General features: G+C 40.6%; 1 protein-coding gene across 8 annotated transcripts in view; it reads left to right on the forward strand.

Annotated features, from left to right (window-relative positions):
• The window catches only part of LOC113014322 (receptor-type tyrosine-protein phosphatase U-like), a 253584-nt gene that overhangs the window by 113017 nt on the left and 120878 nt on the right, over window positions 1-19689 (forward strand). For all 8 annotated transcript variants that reach the window (XM_026155754.1, XM_026155756.1, XM_026155755.1 and 5 more), the window contains exon 3: window positions 18446-18717. In XM_026155754.1, the coding sequence (XP_026011539.1) occupies window positions 18446-18717 (272 nt within the window). The remainder of the gene's footprint in view (window positions 1-18445; window positions 18718-19689) is intronic.

The raw sequence follows: 19689 nt of genomic DNA on the forward strand, positions 1-19689 counted from the left end.
GAAATGAAAGATAGGTGAAGGTAATCAGGAAACCAGGAAAGGACAGACAGAAAGCAAAGCTAACACAAGACACAGGAAATAACCAATAGAGACTAACACAACATGAATACTAACACTTAACAAGAAGCACCAGACAAGGAAACATAAAATAACCAAGGCACAAAGGTGTAAAGACAAGATATGCTTTCTAGTGAATAGTTCAGTTTTGTGATGAGTAAAAACAGCATATATTATCATAAATTCTAAGTTCCTACAACTACACATCCAGACTGATTAAAAACAGGAGGATATGTACTGATTGTGCTGGATTTTTCCACATGAAATTGTACCCATATTGCTCCCAGTGTAAAGCAATATTGTCACCGTGTATCACATAACTTCAACAGTTTAGCTATTTAGGAGGTATTTTTCTAAAGGTTAAAGCTAGGAAGGACATCTCTTTGCACAGAAAACACCACATATTGCATAGACCGTAACATGATTGACTGCAGCCTTGCTTTGCAAGATGTGCACTGATGTGTCTGTGCCTATTTTTAGGTAAGTATACAGAAAACAGCTCCCCTGTGTCGAAGTGGGTATACATCGTATATCTATGTATACGCACCACTACACTGCTGCTCTCGAGTATTTCACAGGAAAAAAGGAGAAAGAAAAGGGGAACACTTTGTATTAGAATCATTGTAATCTCTTATAATCCCCCAAATAAATGTATATATGTTGTATGTTGATTGAAACCACAGTTCTTTTAGTCTCGCCATAAGATTTGTCCTATGTCACCTTTGCCTTTTGTGCTATCAAATGCATCTTCGATAGAGGTGGGGGGATTTCGATGACTGTGAGAGAAAAGACATGATTCCACATATTACATTAGCTGCAGCCTTGTCAAACTCCATGTATGGTGATGAATGTTCTCAGCGAGTATACATCATTCTTCGCCCCGTGGGAGAGCTCCCTGCTGCTGAATCTGTTAGTCCACCATTTCCCTGCTCTGAGCCCTGATCCTGTAGCACAAGTGAGAGACTGAGCCTGGGAGATGACACGCTCTGCTTAGTAAATGGCCAGAGAAACCTAGAAGAAATAGGGCAGAGAGAGTGAGGAATACTGGCATAGAGAGCAGAGCAGAACAGCAGCAGCTCCCCCAAAGGCCTTCAGTATGCCGAGATGAAACAAACAGTAGATCACAGGAGTTAGATGAAGACGCTGAGGGCGGGTGGGATATATCAAGATGCAGCAGAGGGGTGGAGAGCTGGTAGTTGTATATGAGAAAGGATAGTCAGCCCACACGTTGTTGCTGGGCGGCTGCTAATGCACTATTGATTTCTGCCACTGAGAAGATTCCCCTGCATCGCAAGTCCACTTCCATTAACTCATGTCATTGTCAGATGTCCTGAACTCTGGCTGACTTAGGACCAATGTTTAGGGTTGAGTTTAGGATCAGGATTTATTCTTGGCGGAAGCAATAAATCCACGCTCCCAATGACTGCAAGAAGTCCATCTCTTATAACTAAGCACCTCTTCTAGGGAGAGTACACTGACATGTGGGTGGCCCATGAGCTTCTATGTTTGAGAAGTTGGAACCAGAGTGGTCATTGGCGTCAGGCTTCCTTGATCTGCTGCTGAAACAATGCTGCTATTACATTTTCTGAATAGTAGTTGAGCCATGCAAGGATGAAATAAACAAAATCTTGATTGCAGCTTTTCATATTTAAATTTTGAAAACATGTTTTCTTTTGAGGCTGCAGATATAATTGCCTCAAAAACAGTGCCTGCAAAATGATGAATGCTTTGTTCTTTCTTTACTTGATGCCACTGCTGAATTCCATGCTAAATTTCCTCCAACAGAGGTTATTCAGTGTCATTTTTAAAATTCCATATCACTACCCTCATCCCACGCTGTTGGAACATCTTTATAAGCTAAACTACACTCATACTTTGTATTGGCATTAATAAGGGCTGCTCATATAGTACTGGAGCCATATGTCATGCATGTATTGAAAAGAACTGTGTACTAGAACAGCAGAATTCCTACATTTAATGAATTACATGTTGCATGGGCCACTGAACGAAATACATTGGTGTTGGATAGTCAGAAAACCTTCAGAAGACCTTGTTTGCTGATAGAAGTCTCCTCCTAAGAAATACTCTGGGATGAAAATGGTTCTTGAGCTGCTGTGGAGCTTTAATTGTAGCAAAAGCTGAGTGGCGTCACCGTATCAATCATCCACAATATACTGGTTTTATTAAGGCTGTTTGCACAAAGAAAATGTCAGGGGAATCCTGCAGATGCATTCTCACTACTATCCAAAACTCTGCCTTGTTTAGGCAAATTCAGCTCACTAAGTTTGGTGGGGTGTTTACAACTTGGCTGTGCATTTCTCAAATGCCTCATTGGACTTATTGTTGAGTGTGATGTTGACTTTGAGCTGGGTATAAAATCATGACAAGTATACCAAGAATGTCAGAAAACTTTACATCAACAGTGTTTTCTTTTTTATTCAAATCCTAGTTTGGACAGCTTGGGTAAATCTTATTTACCCTTCTATTGTTACAGTGCACCCTTAATACAGACACTTGATAAATACATTGCGTTACTTACATTTTATGCATTCAACTTTTCCCAGGTTATGGTTTCCTTTCACAAATGGCTTTGTAAAAAGTGCTGGTGACAACAAAAACATTACAACCCAGAAACACTGTTCATAGCAGTTCCTATGTTGGAATAAAAGTCATCACGTTGTTAGTGTGAACTATCGCATAAACTACCTGCAAAAATTGGAAGTGATGTCATTTTTCGTGGGAAAAGTAGTTTTGTTTTCCCTACAGGGTCTTTCAAAGATTTACTGGCGTTTTTGAAAGTCATGTTTGACTTTATGCTTTGACTTTATGTTTGTATAGTTTCTGGGATGCTTAGAGCTTAAATTGCACTGTTGGAAATAGTTTATTTTGATGCACATGTTGTTTTGTTGCAAATTGTGCACAACAATATTTTTTTTCATTTTTCCTGCAGCTTATAAAAGTCTAAAAAATCTCAAAACGTAAGACACTCGAAATAAATTTCCTGTGTTTAGAAACTATTTTGTGCAACTTTTTTGCATTTACAGTTTTGAGGAAAAACTAGAAATATGTGTAAAAAACAAAACAAAACAAAACATGATTTTTTTTGTAGTTTATTGCATTTTTTTCAATTTGTGGAGTTACTATGGACTTAATGAATACATATTATTAAAACTTGGGATATAGCAGTTGTATTGATGTATAGCAACTTGAAATGCTCCAAAAAATGTAAAAATGTAAACTATAAGGTCTGGCGGACTTGGTGGTCTTAAGTGTGCACCCCTGGCTCAATTTCATGAAAAGTGTTTTTCCTAAATCTCTACCACAAAGATCCTAAATAGTACATCGATACATGTTTTAATAACAAAATGACACTAGTATGAAATAGGTGTCTCATAGTGGAGCACCTATAGAGACTATCAGAGGATCTGTAGCTTTCCTAAGCATTACGGGGCTTTGTGGGTGTTTTTTGTTTTGTTTATTTGTTTGTCTGCTTAGCTTTCTGACTCCCAATTTCACTGTTCTGCTTCACTCTTTCCACTCATAGCGCCATTTTCTGCCACAGCAGGCATCTGTTTTCTAACAAAAAAATCTCTCATATCCCTCTAGCACTACCTGCTGAGCAGCAAAATGGTAGATAGACACACTTAGCGATTAGTCAGTTTTAGCAGCTGAAAAGGCCAGATATTATTTTAGAGGCACTAAAAAAAGTAAAATTAGCTGACTTAATTATTTATTAATCAACTGCATTGGAGAAGCAACCGAACACTAATGAATTTGACTTGTGCATCTTGACATGTGATGCGATGCAGCATTTGCATAGTCTAATGAAAGCACGCATTGTTGGCACATTTCACTCAGTATGTGGTGCTAATCAGCGCATCTTGGAAGTGTCAGCGTAGAAACACAGTAATGACTCTGTTGTTGTCAGCGGTCTCCAGGTTGTCTGCCTGGCTCTCGACTCTCACCTGTAGAATTCATTAGCTGGAGCCGTCAGCTGCACTCAGAGTTGTATTGTTTGCAGGGTGTTTAGGCTCTGCCAGTGTCGCATTCATGACCAGCTGCTGTTGGTTTGCAGATTTCCCATTTGTACGCAGCAAGCACTGTGTGACTTTGTAAGTGGTAAAATCTGCATTGTCTTTTGGCTCCAGTAAACAAGCCCCAGCTCCTCTGTCCCCGCCAGCCGAGCAGTTCACACACCACCTCCAGAGATACAAAGAGCAGCAAACAGCGAGACCAATCTGCGCCCTCCTAATCATCTACACTGGCCGCACTTCACTCCTCTTGGGTGTGCAATATCATCTGTGGTCAGAGTAGCTCCAAGTTGCAATATCAGAAAAAAAAGAATAAAAGGCAGAAAGCAAATGGAGATCTGAAAGACCAAATTCAGAGTCCAAATTGAAAATCTTGAATGACCTTCTGCAAGTGTCCTGGAGGAGGGAGGGTTAATGAAGATCCTCCTCGGGCTTGCTCTCATCAATCACACAGTCAAAATGACGAGAAAGCAGGCTATAAACCGGCATTCACAGCGAGTCTACGTGGAGGCACAAGGAGGCAGAAAATGTTAGATAACAATTTGATTAAAATGCATCAGGTTTTGCTTGGCCTTTTTCAAGAAATGATGGTGTTGTCATTGTGTGGAATAGGCCTGCCTGAGTTGTACAAAGAGTTATTGATGGCAGCAGAGGGATGCTAACCAAAAATGACAGAGACAAACATAAAGATAAAAGCACCCCGCTATCGCTCCTTCTTTTCTTGCCGTACTCTCTCGCTCGTCCCTTCCACTTTCAGCTCCTCTCGTGTTTTTCTTGGTGTAAGTGTGATAAAAGCGGCCAGACCTATGACTCAGGTTTCCACCCCACATTCTGATATGAATTCAGGGAACCGAGGCCGTCCCCTAATCTCTTAATGCATGTTCCCTTGCCCTTGGCAGGGTCAGGGGAGAAATAGATGGAGCCTTATCAGCTTCTATGGATTTATGGAGAATTTCTCTGCATTGGGTGTTGTTTTTTTTTGTTTTTTTTTTTTTACAGAAGCTTGTCTGTGCTTATACACTGTGTCTCTATTGATGTCTGTGTCCTCAAGGATGTTGAGTAAGGTTATCTGAGATTTTAATATCTTCATGAGTTTTATCAAATTTCTAATTACTGCATCAATCATGCTGACCTACTCCATCAACCTAAATTGAAAAGAGGTGCGATGAATGCTTTTGAGAAATTTGTGCTAGTGTACTAACCTTCAGGAGCTTGCTTCCTTTACTGCTGATATTTTATTAGGTCTTTAAATACGTTACTTATTAGATTGCTATTTATAAATTGAAGCTGCACTGTGGTACTAAAGTTAACCTTTGACCTTCTGGACAGTGAACTGTGCTTGTCCTGCTGGACCGCAGTGCAGCGTTTAATGCTATTTTATTACACTGATTAGAGCTTGCTGTAGATGTTAAAGGTACTGTGCTGCAGTGGTTTGAATCACATCTATCTAAAAGACTCCAATTTGGTCATGTAAATGTAGAGTTCTCCACACACTAATGTTAATTATGGACTTCCACAGGGTTACATGCTAGGACCACTTCTGTTTACAATATACATGCTTTCCTTAGGCCAGGGGTCGGCAACCTGCGGCTCTTTAGTCCTTATAGTGCGGCTCCGTGTGGTTTGAGAAAATATTTAGTATTTAGCTGAAGAGTATTTTATTTATGTTAGTTCTTTTTTAACTTGTAGTTCTACATTGGAAGATTATTGTGATATTGAAATATAAAAATAAAATTATATTTTATTATTTTTTCATCGCTCAAAATAAGCGTCACACTCGCGGAAGCCGGTGTACCCGCCGAAACGCCGTGCATTTATCGAGACTTTCAACCCCAGGTAGGCCAATTATGGATCTTTGGATCCACATTATGTCAGCAGCTATTCTCCACCGTGAACTATGTTAAAAACAAACGTCCTGTGTAAAGTTGAAAGTGACTTCGTACAGCCCCGATTTTCAGATGCTGTGCGCAGAGGTTCAGGAGCAGAAGTCCCATTGTAAACATATCACGGCAGACCCGACGATGTTTGCATCTCTTTTCAGCATCTCTTTATTGACCACTTTTCACACACGGTTGCTGTATGCATACAGCCGGCTGTAGCTTTTCAGCCCGACACACAAACAAACAAACAAACACAACAGCATAGATGGCACAGACGTTAAGGCGATGAGGCGTGATTGCGGGTGCCGTTCAGGTGCGTCCGCCTCCCCTGCAGCGGCGCTGCAGATCACGCCCCGCCAAACACATTAACCAGGTAAAATACATATTTAAGCACAATTTTGCAAATATCTATTCTTAATTTTTTAGCAGCATAGTGCTTTTTTCCAATTATTTCTTAAAAGTCAGTTCAAGGCTCCAAAAGCCCAAAGGCGATATAAGGGTGGCGGCTCACAACAGTTGTTGTTTGCTACATGGATCATTTTAGTTCAGCTGGGTGTCTTTCCTTTTGTTATATTTCTTTAAGAGTTCAAAATGTGTTAATTACATAAATAAAATGTGATTTTCTCTGTAGCACTTCATGGATTTCATAAGCAACACACCTTAGTTGTTCACACAAAGCATAAAGGTAAAAAAAAACAATACATACAGTGTTATCTTCATTTTAGATTTCAAAAGTATTTGCGGCTCCCAGTGTTTTCTTTTGCGGGGAAACCGGGTCCAAGTGGCTCTTTGGGTCTTAAAGGTTGCTGACCCCTGCCTTAGGCAGTATCATAAGAAGGCAGAGCATAGATTTGAACTACTGCAAATGACAAATGCAAATGACTTCTATTCAAGAAGACATATAACGACTTACAGACCTAGATGGCCTCAAATTTTCTGCTTCTAAATTCAGATTTACGCTGAGTGTTTCTTCTTCAGTCACCTTTTTTTCCCCTCACTATGTGTTTATACACCATTCTGCTTTTGATTATTATTTACTATTACTCTCTGGCTGTCTTCCATGTTTTTGTCCTGTTTTCCTCCACTCACTCTAACCGGTCGTGGGCGATGGCCGCCCCTCCCTGAGTCTGGTTCTACTGGAGGTTTCTTCCTCTTAAAAGGGAGTTTTTTCTTCGCACTGTCACCAAAGCCTTTGCTTAACGGGTGGTCATATGATTTTTGGGGTTTTCTCTGTTTTCTTTATATTATTGTAGGGTCTTTACCTTACACTAAAAGTGCCTTGAGGCCACTTAGGTTTTGATTTTATTGCTATATAAATAAAGTGAATTGAACTGAACTGAATTTAAAATCTCTTTGGAACTCATATTGAGAGCACACTGAACAGCTCTGAAATGCAAATTCAGTGCTTGACATAAACAGCAGATACACTATATTACCAAAAGTAATTGTTTGTCTGCTTTCAGACACCTATGAACTTGAGTGACATCAGATTCTAAAGTGTTTAATAATTTTAATATATGTGAGTTCAGTCTTTGCAGCTACAACAGCTTACACTTCTCTGGGAAGGCTCACGACTGGACTTGTTGCACTGGTAGCATCCTGTCACAGTATCACGATGGAATTCACCAGCTCCTGGGTGACTTTTTCTTTCACAAATGTTTGTAGAAGTAGTCTGCATGCCTAGGCTTAAACCTGTGTCCATGGAGGTGATTGAAACACCTGAATTTAACCATTTAGATGGGTGAGTGAATACCTTTTGCAATATAGTGTATTTTATCTGCTTAATTTGTCATGAAATAACAAGGCAACCGGTTTTACTGAACCGTGAAACTATTTCTCAGATAACTGTCCAAATATAGTCTCTGAAAGTGTTGGAATGTGTATAGATTTGGTCATAATTCTCTAACAATGAATGCAATGCCTTTGTTAACCCACTCAAATTAAAGTCTTCACTTAAATCATACCTTTATTGTTTGATTTAAAATGCACTGTGGTGGAGCACAAAGGCAAAATTTAAAAAAATATATATTTCTTTGTCCAAAAACTAAGACCTAACCTAGTTTGTTCAGGTTGAAGGACTTATTGTGTCCTTCACTCTTTTAACCACCAGATGGCTTCAGTACAATCAAATGGAGGCTGGAGCTTCAGTAACAAAGGAGACAAGTTGCTTAAAGATATTTTCGTAAAATGAGAGACAGAGCGTTGCTTGTAGCTGCTTCCTATGTAATTTCCGAGCGCCCACACTTCCCAGTGCAATCCTGTCATAAGGACAGTTGGAGACTTGCCCTCCAACAATGACAGGCTCCAGCTCTCATAGCTGAAGAAAAAGCAATTTAGCCAAAGAGCCCCGCCTGGAGAACTCGCACATCAAAGCAGCAGCAGCGGCGAGGGCTTAGCCAGAGCCTGCCCGGCCTTCGCCTGCAAGCAGGTGAAGCAGAGTAGAATTTCAGTGTCGTCCAAGAATACCATGAGTTCTCAAAGGAGAGCAGCTGCTTGTTATCACAGGATATTTCTGGCAGTTTGACGTCTTATCCGTGCTCTGGGGGCAGAGAAGAGGAGCCAAGGGAGGGAATGTACATTGGTCGACAATGCTTTGTGACATGCATGTTAAATCTCAAAGATATCCAGGTTGTCCGTGCATCTGTCTCACCCTTTGACCTGTTTCATTTTTATATTTCTCGAAAGAAAGCAGCTGATAAATGGAATTAAAAGCCCCTGACTGAGCAGGCTGAGCACACTCAAGGCTACGCATTATATCAGACTCCTGGTAATATGATTTTGAATTCCAAATGATGCCACTGTATCATGGGTGAGACATGGAAAATTACTTGATAACACAAACTACACTTAGTGTAATTGAGTTCATTTCACATTTGCCTTTGCCTAAATAAATAACTGCACTCAGTCGAAGATTTCTTCATTCAGAGCGCATTAAAGTGTAAATAGATTGTCTCTACTTTATCAGCACACTGCATTCTAAAGTCTGAAAGAATACCTACTGCATTCTGAAAAATGTCTCCTTTTTTAATGGAATGGAGTCCGTTCATGACGTGCCAATGATGTGATTTTGTTTTGTTTTTTTTACCTTAAAACAGATGGTGAATGTTATCTGAATATATGAACCACCTTGTCGTTTGTTCTTTTTTTAATACTGCATGTATTTGGGGAAATTAAAATATAGATCTGGCTTAAAATATAAAAGAATAAGAATGTAAGCTGGCAAAAGAAAGTAGAAGGACTGCTGGAAAAGTTAAAAGAAGAAGCCACTTTTCTCAAGGGAAGGTCAGTGTGACTAGGCCCCAGGTCTGCTTCTGATGCTGTAAACTATGTGTGTTTCAGCGAGGAGTGTGTGTGCTGATATGTGTCCTACACGTCAGCGTGCAAATATTACAGCCATCTCTCCGGTTTAAGCATTCCCTCGGTTGCCATTATGGCCTAATAACTATGTCAGTATGATTAATGGCAGGAGGCAGGCCTCTGATTGCACTCTCCCTAAACTACAGTACCTAAGCAACTACACTACCCATGTGCTTGTCTTCCCTGGCCATGTCAAGTAGCATCACCCGCCACAAGGTGCCATATGTGAAGGTTATCCGTTCAATTAGCATGCTTTCACCCTCCTGTGGGCGACATCAAAGAGTCCATCTGATGTTGATGATGACTGAAAGATTAGAAATGAAAGAGGAAACTATTTGATCTTTAAAGCCACTTTTAGCACTGCAAGGTAGCAATTCTTACTTTCTGCATTATCTGTATGTGTCTTTTTTCGCTTTGTCTTCCTATCTTTTCAACATTTCTTTAATAAAACATCATTTTGAAAGTCAATGTAGTCATTAATGGTTTAAAAAACTTATAATTAGTGATAATTTATCTACACACACACATCTATATATATTAGGGGTGCAACGATATTCGTATCGATATTGAACCGTTCGATACAGTGCTTTCGGTTCGGTACGCATATGTATCGAACAATACAACATTTGTAATTTATTTTATCAACTTTCCTTCTGACGATGCTGTCTGTGTTGAGCGCTCAGTGAATCTGCATTCGACTACTCCGCCTAGGCTGCACTGTCCAGCGCAGATCCACTGAGTGCTCAACACAGACAGCATAGTCAGAAGGAAGAGCGCAGGGCAAGCTAGCAAGACAGAAGTTAAGCTCTCCTTGCAACATGGACCTCCCCCACCCTCATTCAGATCTGGCGTTTGGAATTATTTTGGTTTTCATGTGACGTATGACCCTGAAGGTAAGCGAGTCATGGACTAAAGTAAAACAGTATGTTGGATGTGCCATGCAATGCTCAATTACATGGGTGGGAGCTAGTGTGTTAGCGCAGTTAGCTCGTTAACGTGTTGGCCGTCTAGCCCCATGCACGGGGCGATCGGCGGGAGATTTGCCGTGTTGTGGCGTTAAGGTCATTTCAACGAGATTAACCTGAAAGCACTAGTGGGAACACAACGAATATGACTGCACATTTACGCCGACATCATCCTAGTGCAAAGACCAAAACAACAAGCATGCTACTAACTTTAGCCGAGTCATTTAGACAGCTGTTAGCACGTGATTCTCCTTATGCTGCTGAGAATATAGCCCAGAAGAAGCGGATAGTATAGCTTTTATTTTGGAAAGAGACATTTCTCTGTAATAAACTCTCTTTTCCAAAGATGAGTGATTCCTGAATCAGATACAGGGCTTGCAATATCGCTAGCCTGACGTCCTGGGGCTAACGATTTTTTCAGTCGGGCTACCAAAATCTATCTCTTCCCTGCCCGTCGGGCTATTGTAGGAAGGAAAAATATGTCAATGCTTTTGCATTCTTTCAGAAATGTAGCTGGGTAATTATGTCATTGGCATCGGTGAGCCACTGTCAATATGTGACATATTGAAGTCGCGTTTGAATTTGCGCTTGTTTTTTTGCTTTCACTTTGCAATCGTGTGAACTGTGTATAGAGAGCGACAGCACTGATCTGTGAGTGATGATAATTTGCGCACCAATTCCTCTGACATCGTCTTATTAATCATTAGCTTACTATGCAAACATGACAAGTGAAATCTCCCACAGCAAGCTTAAACATGTGAGAGGTTGATCGCGCAGAGAATCGCTGAGCTTATGTGAGTGCGTGTGTAAAAGCAGCAGGATATATATTTGACTACGATGATCTGGATGACTGAGAACCTTCACAGACAGATATATATTTTAGTTCTGCTGAGCCAAATAAGACAGGTCAGGGTGAAGAAGTGACAGCCAAAGAAAAGCTTACCACAAAACGGAGAAGTTATGACAAATCAGACTATAAGGCAAAAAGAAAGAGCAGCTTTATGGTTTCATGGACAAAAGAATTTCTGTGGCTGCAATATGATGAGCTAAATAACCAGGGCTGCACATAAGTGGTCCGCAGGTGCGCATTCGCTGTCAAAATAAAAAACACGCACAAGGGTTAGGGTTAAATTTAAAAACTGTACTTTTGAGTTAAAATATATATTTATAATTTTAATAAATGACAAATTAAAAAGGCATGAACATTTTTTTTGTATCGAAAAAATATCGAACCGTGACACCAAAGTATCGAACCGAACCGAACCGTGAATTTTGTGTATCGTTGCACCCCTAATATATACATACACATAAAAAAAAGTTCCCCACTCGCCCCCTGTGGGCGGTCAATCCTTCAAGCTCGGGTCCTCTACCAGAGGCCTGGGAGCTTGAGGGTCCTGCGCAGTATCTTAGCTGTTCCCAGGACTGCGCTCTTCTGGACAGAGATCTCCGATGTTGTTCCCGGGATCTGCTGGAGCCACTTACCTAGCTTGGAAGTCACCGCACCTAGTGCTCCGATTACCACGGGGACCACCGTCACCTTCACCCTCCACATCCTCTCGAGCTCTTCTCTGAGCCCTTGGTATTTCTCCAGCTTCTCGTGTTCCTTCTTCCTGATATTGCTGTCATTCGGAACCGCTACATCGATCACTACGGCCGTCTTCTTCTGTTTGTCTACCACCACTATGTCCGGTTGGTTAGCCACCACCATTTTGTCCGTCTGTATCTGGAAGTCCCACAGGATCTTAGCTCGGTCATTCTCCACCACCCTTGGGGGCATCTCCCATTTTGACCTCGGGACTTCCAGGTTATACTTGGCACAGATGTTCCTGTACACTATGCCGGCCACTTGGTTATGGCGTTCCATGTATGCCTTGCCTGCTAGCATCTTGCACCCTGCTGTTATGTGCTGGATTGTCTCTGGGGCATCTTTACACAGCCTGCACCTGGGGTCTTGCCTGGTGTGATAGACCCCAGCCTCAATGGATCTTGTGCTTAATGCTTGTTCCTGTGCTGCCATGATTAGTGCTTCCGTGCTGTCTTTCAGTCCAACTTTGTCCAGCCACTGGTAGGATTTCTGGATATCAGCCACCTCCTCTACATACCGTGCAGGGGCCTGTCTTCCATGATGGTTCCTTGTCTTCCTCCACTTTCTTGGGTTTCTGCTGCCTGAGGTATTCACTGAGCACTCGGTCAGTTGGGGCCATCTTCGTGATGTATTTGTGGATGTTCCTTGTCTCATCCTGGACTGTGGTGCTGACACTCACCAGTCCCCGGCCCCCTTCCTTCCGCTTAGCGTACAGCCTCAGGGTGCTGGACTTGCATGCATGGTAAGGAGCTGTCTTGTCTTGATGTCAGTGGCTTCAATCTCCTCCTCTCGTCAACTAGCAGCTGGTTCATTTGTGCTGTCAGACACTCGTGGAGTGCAGTCAGCTTCTTCAGCCAGTAGGCGTGAACCATGTCAGGGCCTGGTGCTGTCCAACTCTTCATACTGGAGACCCTTTCTTGGACATCGGCATCGTAAGCTTTTCTTTGGCTGTCACTTCTTCTCCCTGACCTGTCTTATTTGGCTCAGCAGAACTAAAATATATATCTGTCTGTGAAGGTTCTCAGTCATCCAGATCATCGTAGTCAAATATATATCCTGCTGCTTTTACACACGCACTCACATAAGCTCAGCAATTCTCTGCGCGATCAACCTCTCACATGTTTAAGCTTGCTGTGGGAGATTTCACTTGTCATGTTTGCATAGTAAGCTAATGATTAATAAGACGATGTCAGAGGAATTGGTGCGCAAATTATCGTCACTCACAGATCAGTGCTGTCGCTCTCTATACACAGTTCGCACGATTGCAAAGTGAAAGCAAAAAAACAAGCGCAAATTCAAACGCGATTTCAATATGTCACATATTGACAGTGGCTCACCGATGCCAATGACATAATTACCCAGCTACATTTCTGAAAGAATGCAAAAGCATTGACATATTTTTCCTTCCTACAATAGCCCGACAGGCAGGGAAGAGATAGATTTTGGTAGCCCGACTGAAAAAATCGTTAGCCCCAGGACGTCAGGCTAGCGATATTGCAAGCCCTGTATCTGATTCAGGAATCACTCATCTTTGGAAAAGAGAGTTTATTACAGAGAAATGTCTCTTTCCAAAATAAAAGCTATACTATCCGCTTCTTCTGGGCTATATTCTCAGCAGCATAAGGAGAATCATGTGCTAACAGCTGTCTAAATGACTCGGCTAAAGTTAGTAGCATGCTTGTTGTTTTTGTCTTTGCACTAGGATGATGTCGGCGTAAATGTGCAGTCATATTCGTTGTGTTCCCACTAGTGCTTTCAGGTTAATCTCGTTGAAATGACCTTAACGCCACAACACGGCAAATCTCCCGCCGATCGCCCCGTGCATGGGGCTAGACGGCCAACACGTTAACGAGCTAACTGCGCTAACACACTAGCTCCCACCCATGTAATTGAGCATTGCATGGCACATCCAACATACTGTTTTACTTTAGTCCATGACTCGCTTACCTTCAGGGTCATACGTCATATGAAAACCAAAATAATTCCAAACGCCAGATCTGAATGAGGGTGGGGGAGGTCCATGTTGCAAGGAGAGCTTAACTTCTGTCTTGCTAGCTTGCCCTGCGCTCTTCCTTCTGACTATGCTGTCTGTGTTGAGCACTCAGTGGATCTGCGCTGGACAGTGCAGCCTAGGCGGAGTAGTCGAACGCAGATTCACTGAGCGCTCAACACAGACAGCATCGTCAGAAGGAAAGTTGATAAAATAAATTACAAATGTTGTATTATGCGTACCGAACCGAAAGCACTGTATCGAACGGTTCAATATCGATACGAATATCGTTGCACCCCTAGTATATATATATATATATATATATATATATATATATATATATATGTGTGTATATATATATGTGTGTGTATATATGTGTGTGTATATATATATGTGTGTGTATATATATATATGTATATATATATGTATATATGTATATATATATATGTGTATATGTATATATATATATATATATATATATATATATATATATATATGTGTGTATATATGTGTATATATATATATATATATGTGTGTATATATGTGTATATATATATATATATATATATGTGTGTATATATGTGTATATATATATGTATATATGTGTATATATATATGTGTGTATATACGTGTATATATATGTGTGTATATATATATATATATGTATATGTGTATATGTATGTATATATATGTATATGTGTATATGTATGTATATATGTGTATATGTATGTATATATATGTATATGTGTATATGTATATACACACATATATATATATATATATGTGTATATATATATATATATATATGTATATATATGTGTATATGTATATATATGTGTATATGTATATATATGTGTATATGTGTATATGTATATATATATGTATATGTATATATGTACTTTTCTTTGAAGATCACTCCAGTTTCCTCATCTAAACCAGCATGTTTAAGAATGTCCTCACAGCTTTTCACGGGACTCTAGGGGCTATTCTAAAAGTTTTTTTAAAGAATGTCTGATTTGAATATTTTCAAGATCTTGACAGAAACATCACAACCTGCTGATAGCTCTTTTCTGCTCTTTTCTATCATTTTTTCCCCACTGATTGACACACCTCATCTCCTAAGCAAGACCTTCCCAAAGTGTGGGGCCTGCCCCCTAGGGGGGGCGCAAAGCCATTGCAGGGGGCGCGGTATGAAAAGGGAAAAAAAACAAAAACAATGCTTGGACACTGCTAGCACGGGGCGCCTACACAAACGCAAAGCAGGAGATGAAGCATCAATGAATATGTTTCCAAACCAACATCATTCTAAGCCAAAGACTAGAAAATATGGTGAAGCATATCTTCCCTTTGGCTTCACCTGCACAAGTGCCGAGGTAGGTCTCCCCTGCATAATTGGCTTTCTCTGCGTCAGGAGCAGCACTGGGCTCTTCATAGACAAACAGTATCCCACATTCTTGATTTTTAGTTCACAAACACTTGTTGTAATGACTAACTACTCCTGACATTTTGGAGATGTTAGCTCTTTATACAGTACAGTTACAGTGGGATACAAATAACATCAGGCTGATCCTGCCACGATTTGTTCCCCCTGTCTAAATCACGGACAAACAGTATCCCACAGCTGTTCATGTTTTTAAACCCATTTTGCACCGAGAGACATTTTTTGAAAAATGTATTGATAGCAATGTTGAATATTATTACACAGGAAAAAAACAACTACACGTAAAATAATCACACCGTGACGCCTCTGCCTTTCTAAATAGAGGGACAGTAACTGCGTGTTTATATGTAAGCCTGTAAATACTACAGATAGAGACAAAATACTGGTAATCTGACTATCTGCCATTCTGCAATTCATCTAATGTAAACAATAACTTGCTGCACAGCGTGACGTGAAAAAAGGCACATACCTTTGACATTGGCGCGAACATTTTTCTTGTAAAACAAAGGGGGCCTAGCAAAAAAAGTTTGGGAACCACTGTCCTAAGCTGTACATTTCCATTTAGATTATTTGATCTCCTGCTGAATTCATAAGTCTGCTCACTTTCAAAAAACAAACCTAAAATTACAATTTTAGGTTAGTTTCATTTTAAGGGAAATAGAAAAAAATATCAACCAAAGATCTGGAAAAACAAGTTAGATAAAAGTTGATTGGCACGCCAGTGAGCGGAATAAGTATTTTATGTGTGTAAAGTACAGCTGTCCACAGAATCAATGTCTTCCAGCATCTCCACCGCCATTGGCAAGACCAAAGAGCTGTCAAATGATGTCAGGGACAAGATGATAGATCGGTGTAAAGCTGAAAAGGATTACAAAGCCATTCTTGATCTGGAGCATGAAAGGAAAGAAAGAAAGGTGGTGGATGAGCCTGAAACTACATGAGAAAAGCTTGTTAATGATCTGAAGGCAGTTGGGGGGACAGTCACTAAGAACACCACTGGTAACACGCTACGCCATAATGGTTTTAAATCTTGCAAGGTCCCTCTGCTTAAGAAGGCACATGTAGAGGCCCATCTTACGTTTTTCCCTCTAAATGATTCTGAGGAGGATTGGTAGAAAGTTCTGGGGTCAGATTTAAAATTAAGCTATCTTGCATCAACTGGGCCCGCCATGTTTGGTAAAAGAGAAATGCAGAGTATGACCCAATGAACATCGGCCCCACAATCAAGTATGAAACATTATGCTTTGGGGTTGCTTTTCTGCTAGAGGAACAGATTAACTGCCACAAAAAATAGAGACTGTTCTTTGTACGTCAGCAAACTTCGAAACAGAGGATCAAATAATTATATTTCCCACTGTACTGTATAGCTGTCATTCTTTTCTTCAGATTCTAGGTTTCTCTGTATCTCCAACGATTTTCCACCAGTGAAAGAGCTTGGTATTGTTTTTCATGGTGATAGTATAATAATAAGTAATTCATGAAATAAGATTCTAAGCGAGATATTCTAAAGTGCACTGACCTTGGGACCTATAATTTCAACTGATTTAAAAATATGATATTACAATATCAAAACAAACAAATTTATTTAACATTAGTTATTAAGTATCTGTTTATATGTTAGAAATGCAGATACTGATACATATATCAGCCCAATAATAAACTGGCAAGGTTCTAGAAGTAATACAAAAACAAGTTCAGCTCAACAATTCTGATAAAAGAAGAGCTTTAGAAATTACTCAAGACATCTAAAAGCAACATTGCAAACTGCTTATGACTGATTTTTTGTGTAATTTGAACATTTATTGAGCCCAAATGCCACTGCCTATCCATCTTATAATCAGCTCTTACAGGATGAACAGCTTTTTAGAGGGTCTTAAACTACCGCTGCAGCTCAAACATGAAATGGGTTTTATGCATACCAAGAATGACCAAATATTTCAAAATTTCAATTTACTGATTTTAAATTCCATGGTTACCTGTTTACAGAACATGTTTATAAAACCACTCTTGCCACATAAGCTAGACCTTCCTGTATCTATATACTCCATATCCACACTCATCCCTAAATGTTATTTTAATTACTTTCTTTCAATGGAAATTTCAAACTCAAAGCTATTTGTCCTCCATATAATATTTCATCATCATTCATTCTAAAGTGAGTTTTTGACTGTTTTTGTTTTGATATATAGGGTTGGGCTTGTTAAAAAATGTTGGCCGTAGAAGTATTAAGATGTCATGTTGAAATGTTGCTGTTTTTGAATACTGAATAGGCATCTGCTTGTGGCAGAAAACACGGGTAAAAAAATAAATAAATAAAGATTGTATTTTCCATTCCATTTTCTCCCACTTTAAACTGACTTTATACTGTTTTGAAGGCCACAGTCAAAGGCAAGCCTCACCCTTTATTTTCCCCACTGTATAATGTGATGCTCTTCTCATGGCCAGGGAATCTCTGGTGTGCTGCCGGGATGAGAGAGCCAGCAGTGACTCTGTGAACCTCAGTCCAAAATGAAAGTCCAATCTGACATCCACTCTGTCCTTTTGAACACACCAGATCTGAGACAGTGCTGCAAAACTGATGGCCCTGTGAAAGCAGGTAGCAGAGACAGACCAAATACAGACAAATAGCCAGAGAGGATTTCACAGATATTCCGAGTAACAACCTTGAACCTGTCAACTTTAGCTCTCAGGTTCTTTTTTGGCAGTTTAAAAATAAGAAGAAGGCAGACATTCTTCAGCGGCTCAAAACTAACATATCTAGGGTTGACATATCTATCCGTGGCTGAGGTGTTACAGGTGAAGCCCAAAGACTTGGATCTTGTTATTTTTTTATATTTCAGGTTAGTTAGCTCAATATGGCAGGTGAAAATGCTGAAATGGCTGCTGTTTGTAAAGTGGGTGTAGGTGTAGCTGCCGCTTGTTTAGAAGATGAATCTGCTTGGCAAGGTCGTTTAGTTTTATCAGCGCTGAACTTTCAAACTTCCCTTTCTCTGTCCAAGTGCTCTCGGTAGGCTCCCTGTGAGACTCTGCCGATAGTAAATGAAAACTATGAGTGCAGTCTTTTGTGATACCGAGAACTAAAGTTAAGAGAAAATAGGCTATTCTCTAATCAGTGTTAATTTTCTTTTTTTCATACCAGGGTCCTTCATGATGGTGAATTCTTCGCAGCATTATGGTGGCCAAAGGGCTCAGCTCCTTCTGCTCCCGCTCAGTGAGAACGACACTCATTGCATCCAGTTCAGCTACTTCCTATACAGCCGTGATGGCCACAGCCCCGGGGACCTCCAAGTCTATGTCCGGGTAAACTCGGGTCCCAAGGGCAGTGCAGTTTGGAATATCTCAGGCTCCCAGGGTCGCCAGTGGCACCAGGTGGAGCTTGCTGTGAGCACTTTCTGGCCCAGTGAATACCAGGTAAGAAACTGGTAACAAACACATAAACACATGAGGTTTCAGTAGTTATGTTGTTAAATACAACAATGAGCCAAAGAGTCCTGACAGCTGTCAGCTGAGGTGAATTATGTTTGGATATTTTATAAATTTATATAAGATGGTAGCTAACTGGAAATTTCTAATATTCAATCTTGTAAAAATTCTACCCACTAATTTCCTAATTAGTGAAATGGGAGAAGAAAAAAGAGATTCGCTGACTACTTTAAAATGCGAAAGCATTCAGAAAGCTTGGCCACAGTTTTTTTTGCTGTGGTTAAACATGTTTCATAAATGGCAAATATATTGTGGCTGATGTCCGTCCAGGTAAATGGCCTGTATTTGTATAGCACTTTACTTGGTCCTAAAGACCCCAAAGCACTTTACACAATCATCCACACATCCACACATTGGTGATGGCAAGCTACATTGTAGCTACAGCCGCCCTGGGGCGCACTGACAGAGGCGAGGCTGCCGGACACTGGCACCACCGGGCCCTCTGACCACCACCAGTAGGCAACGGGTGAAGTGTCTTGCCCAAGGACACAACGACCGAGACTGTCGGAGCCGGGGCTTGAACCGGCAACCTTCCGATTACAAGACAAACGCCCAACTCACGCCACGATCGCCCCCAGGTATTGCCTGGACGCTTTTTGCTGCTTTGTCTTCCGTTCTCTGTAAAAAGCCGGTGTGCTCTGGCTTTCTTATGTTTTCCAAGTATGTTCATGGAAGGGCAGTGAAGTCCCAGAACAAAGTACTTTTGTAGTTAAAAATACTTCTGAACCGAGCTGGTTTGAGGTGCAGTCTTCTGTTCTGTCTTGCTTGTTTACAACTTCCCATCAAAGAGAGAGGAGAGCTGTTGCTTTTTTCTTTTTCTTTTTCATATTCTCGTATTTCTGGTAGTGTTTAACTGTCAGGTTGACTAAACATGAACAACCCCACCTGTGAACGTCAGCT

This window comes from Astatotilapia calliptera, chromosome 22, assembly GCF_900246225.1.
Source record: "Astatotilapia calliptera chromosome 22, fAstCal1.2, whole genome shotgun sequence".
In the NCBI taxonomy this organism is placed as follows: Eukaryota; Metazoa; Chordata; class Actinopteri; order Cichliformes; family Cichlidae; genus Astatotilapia; species Astatotilapia calliptera.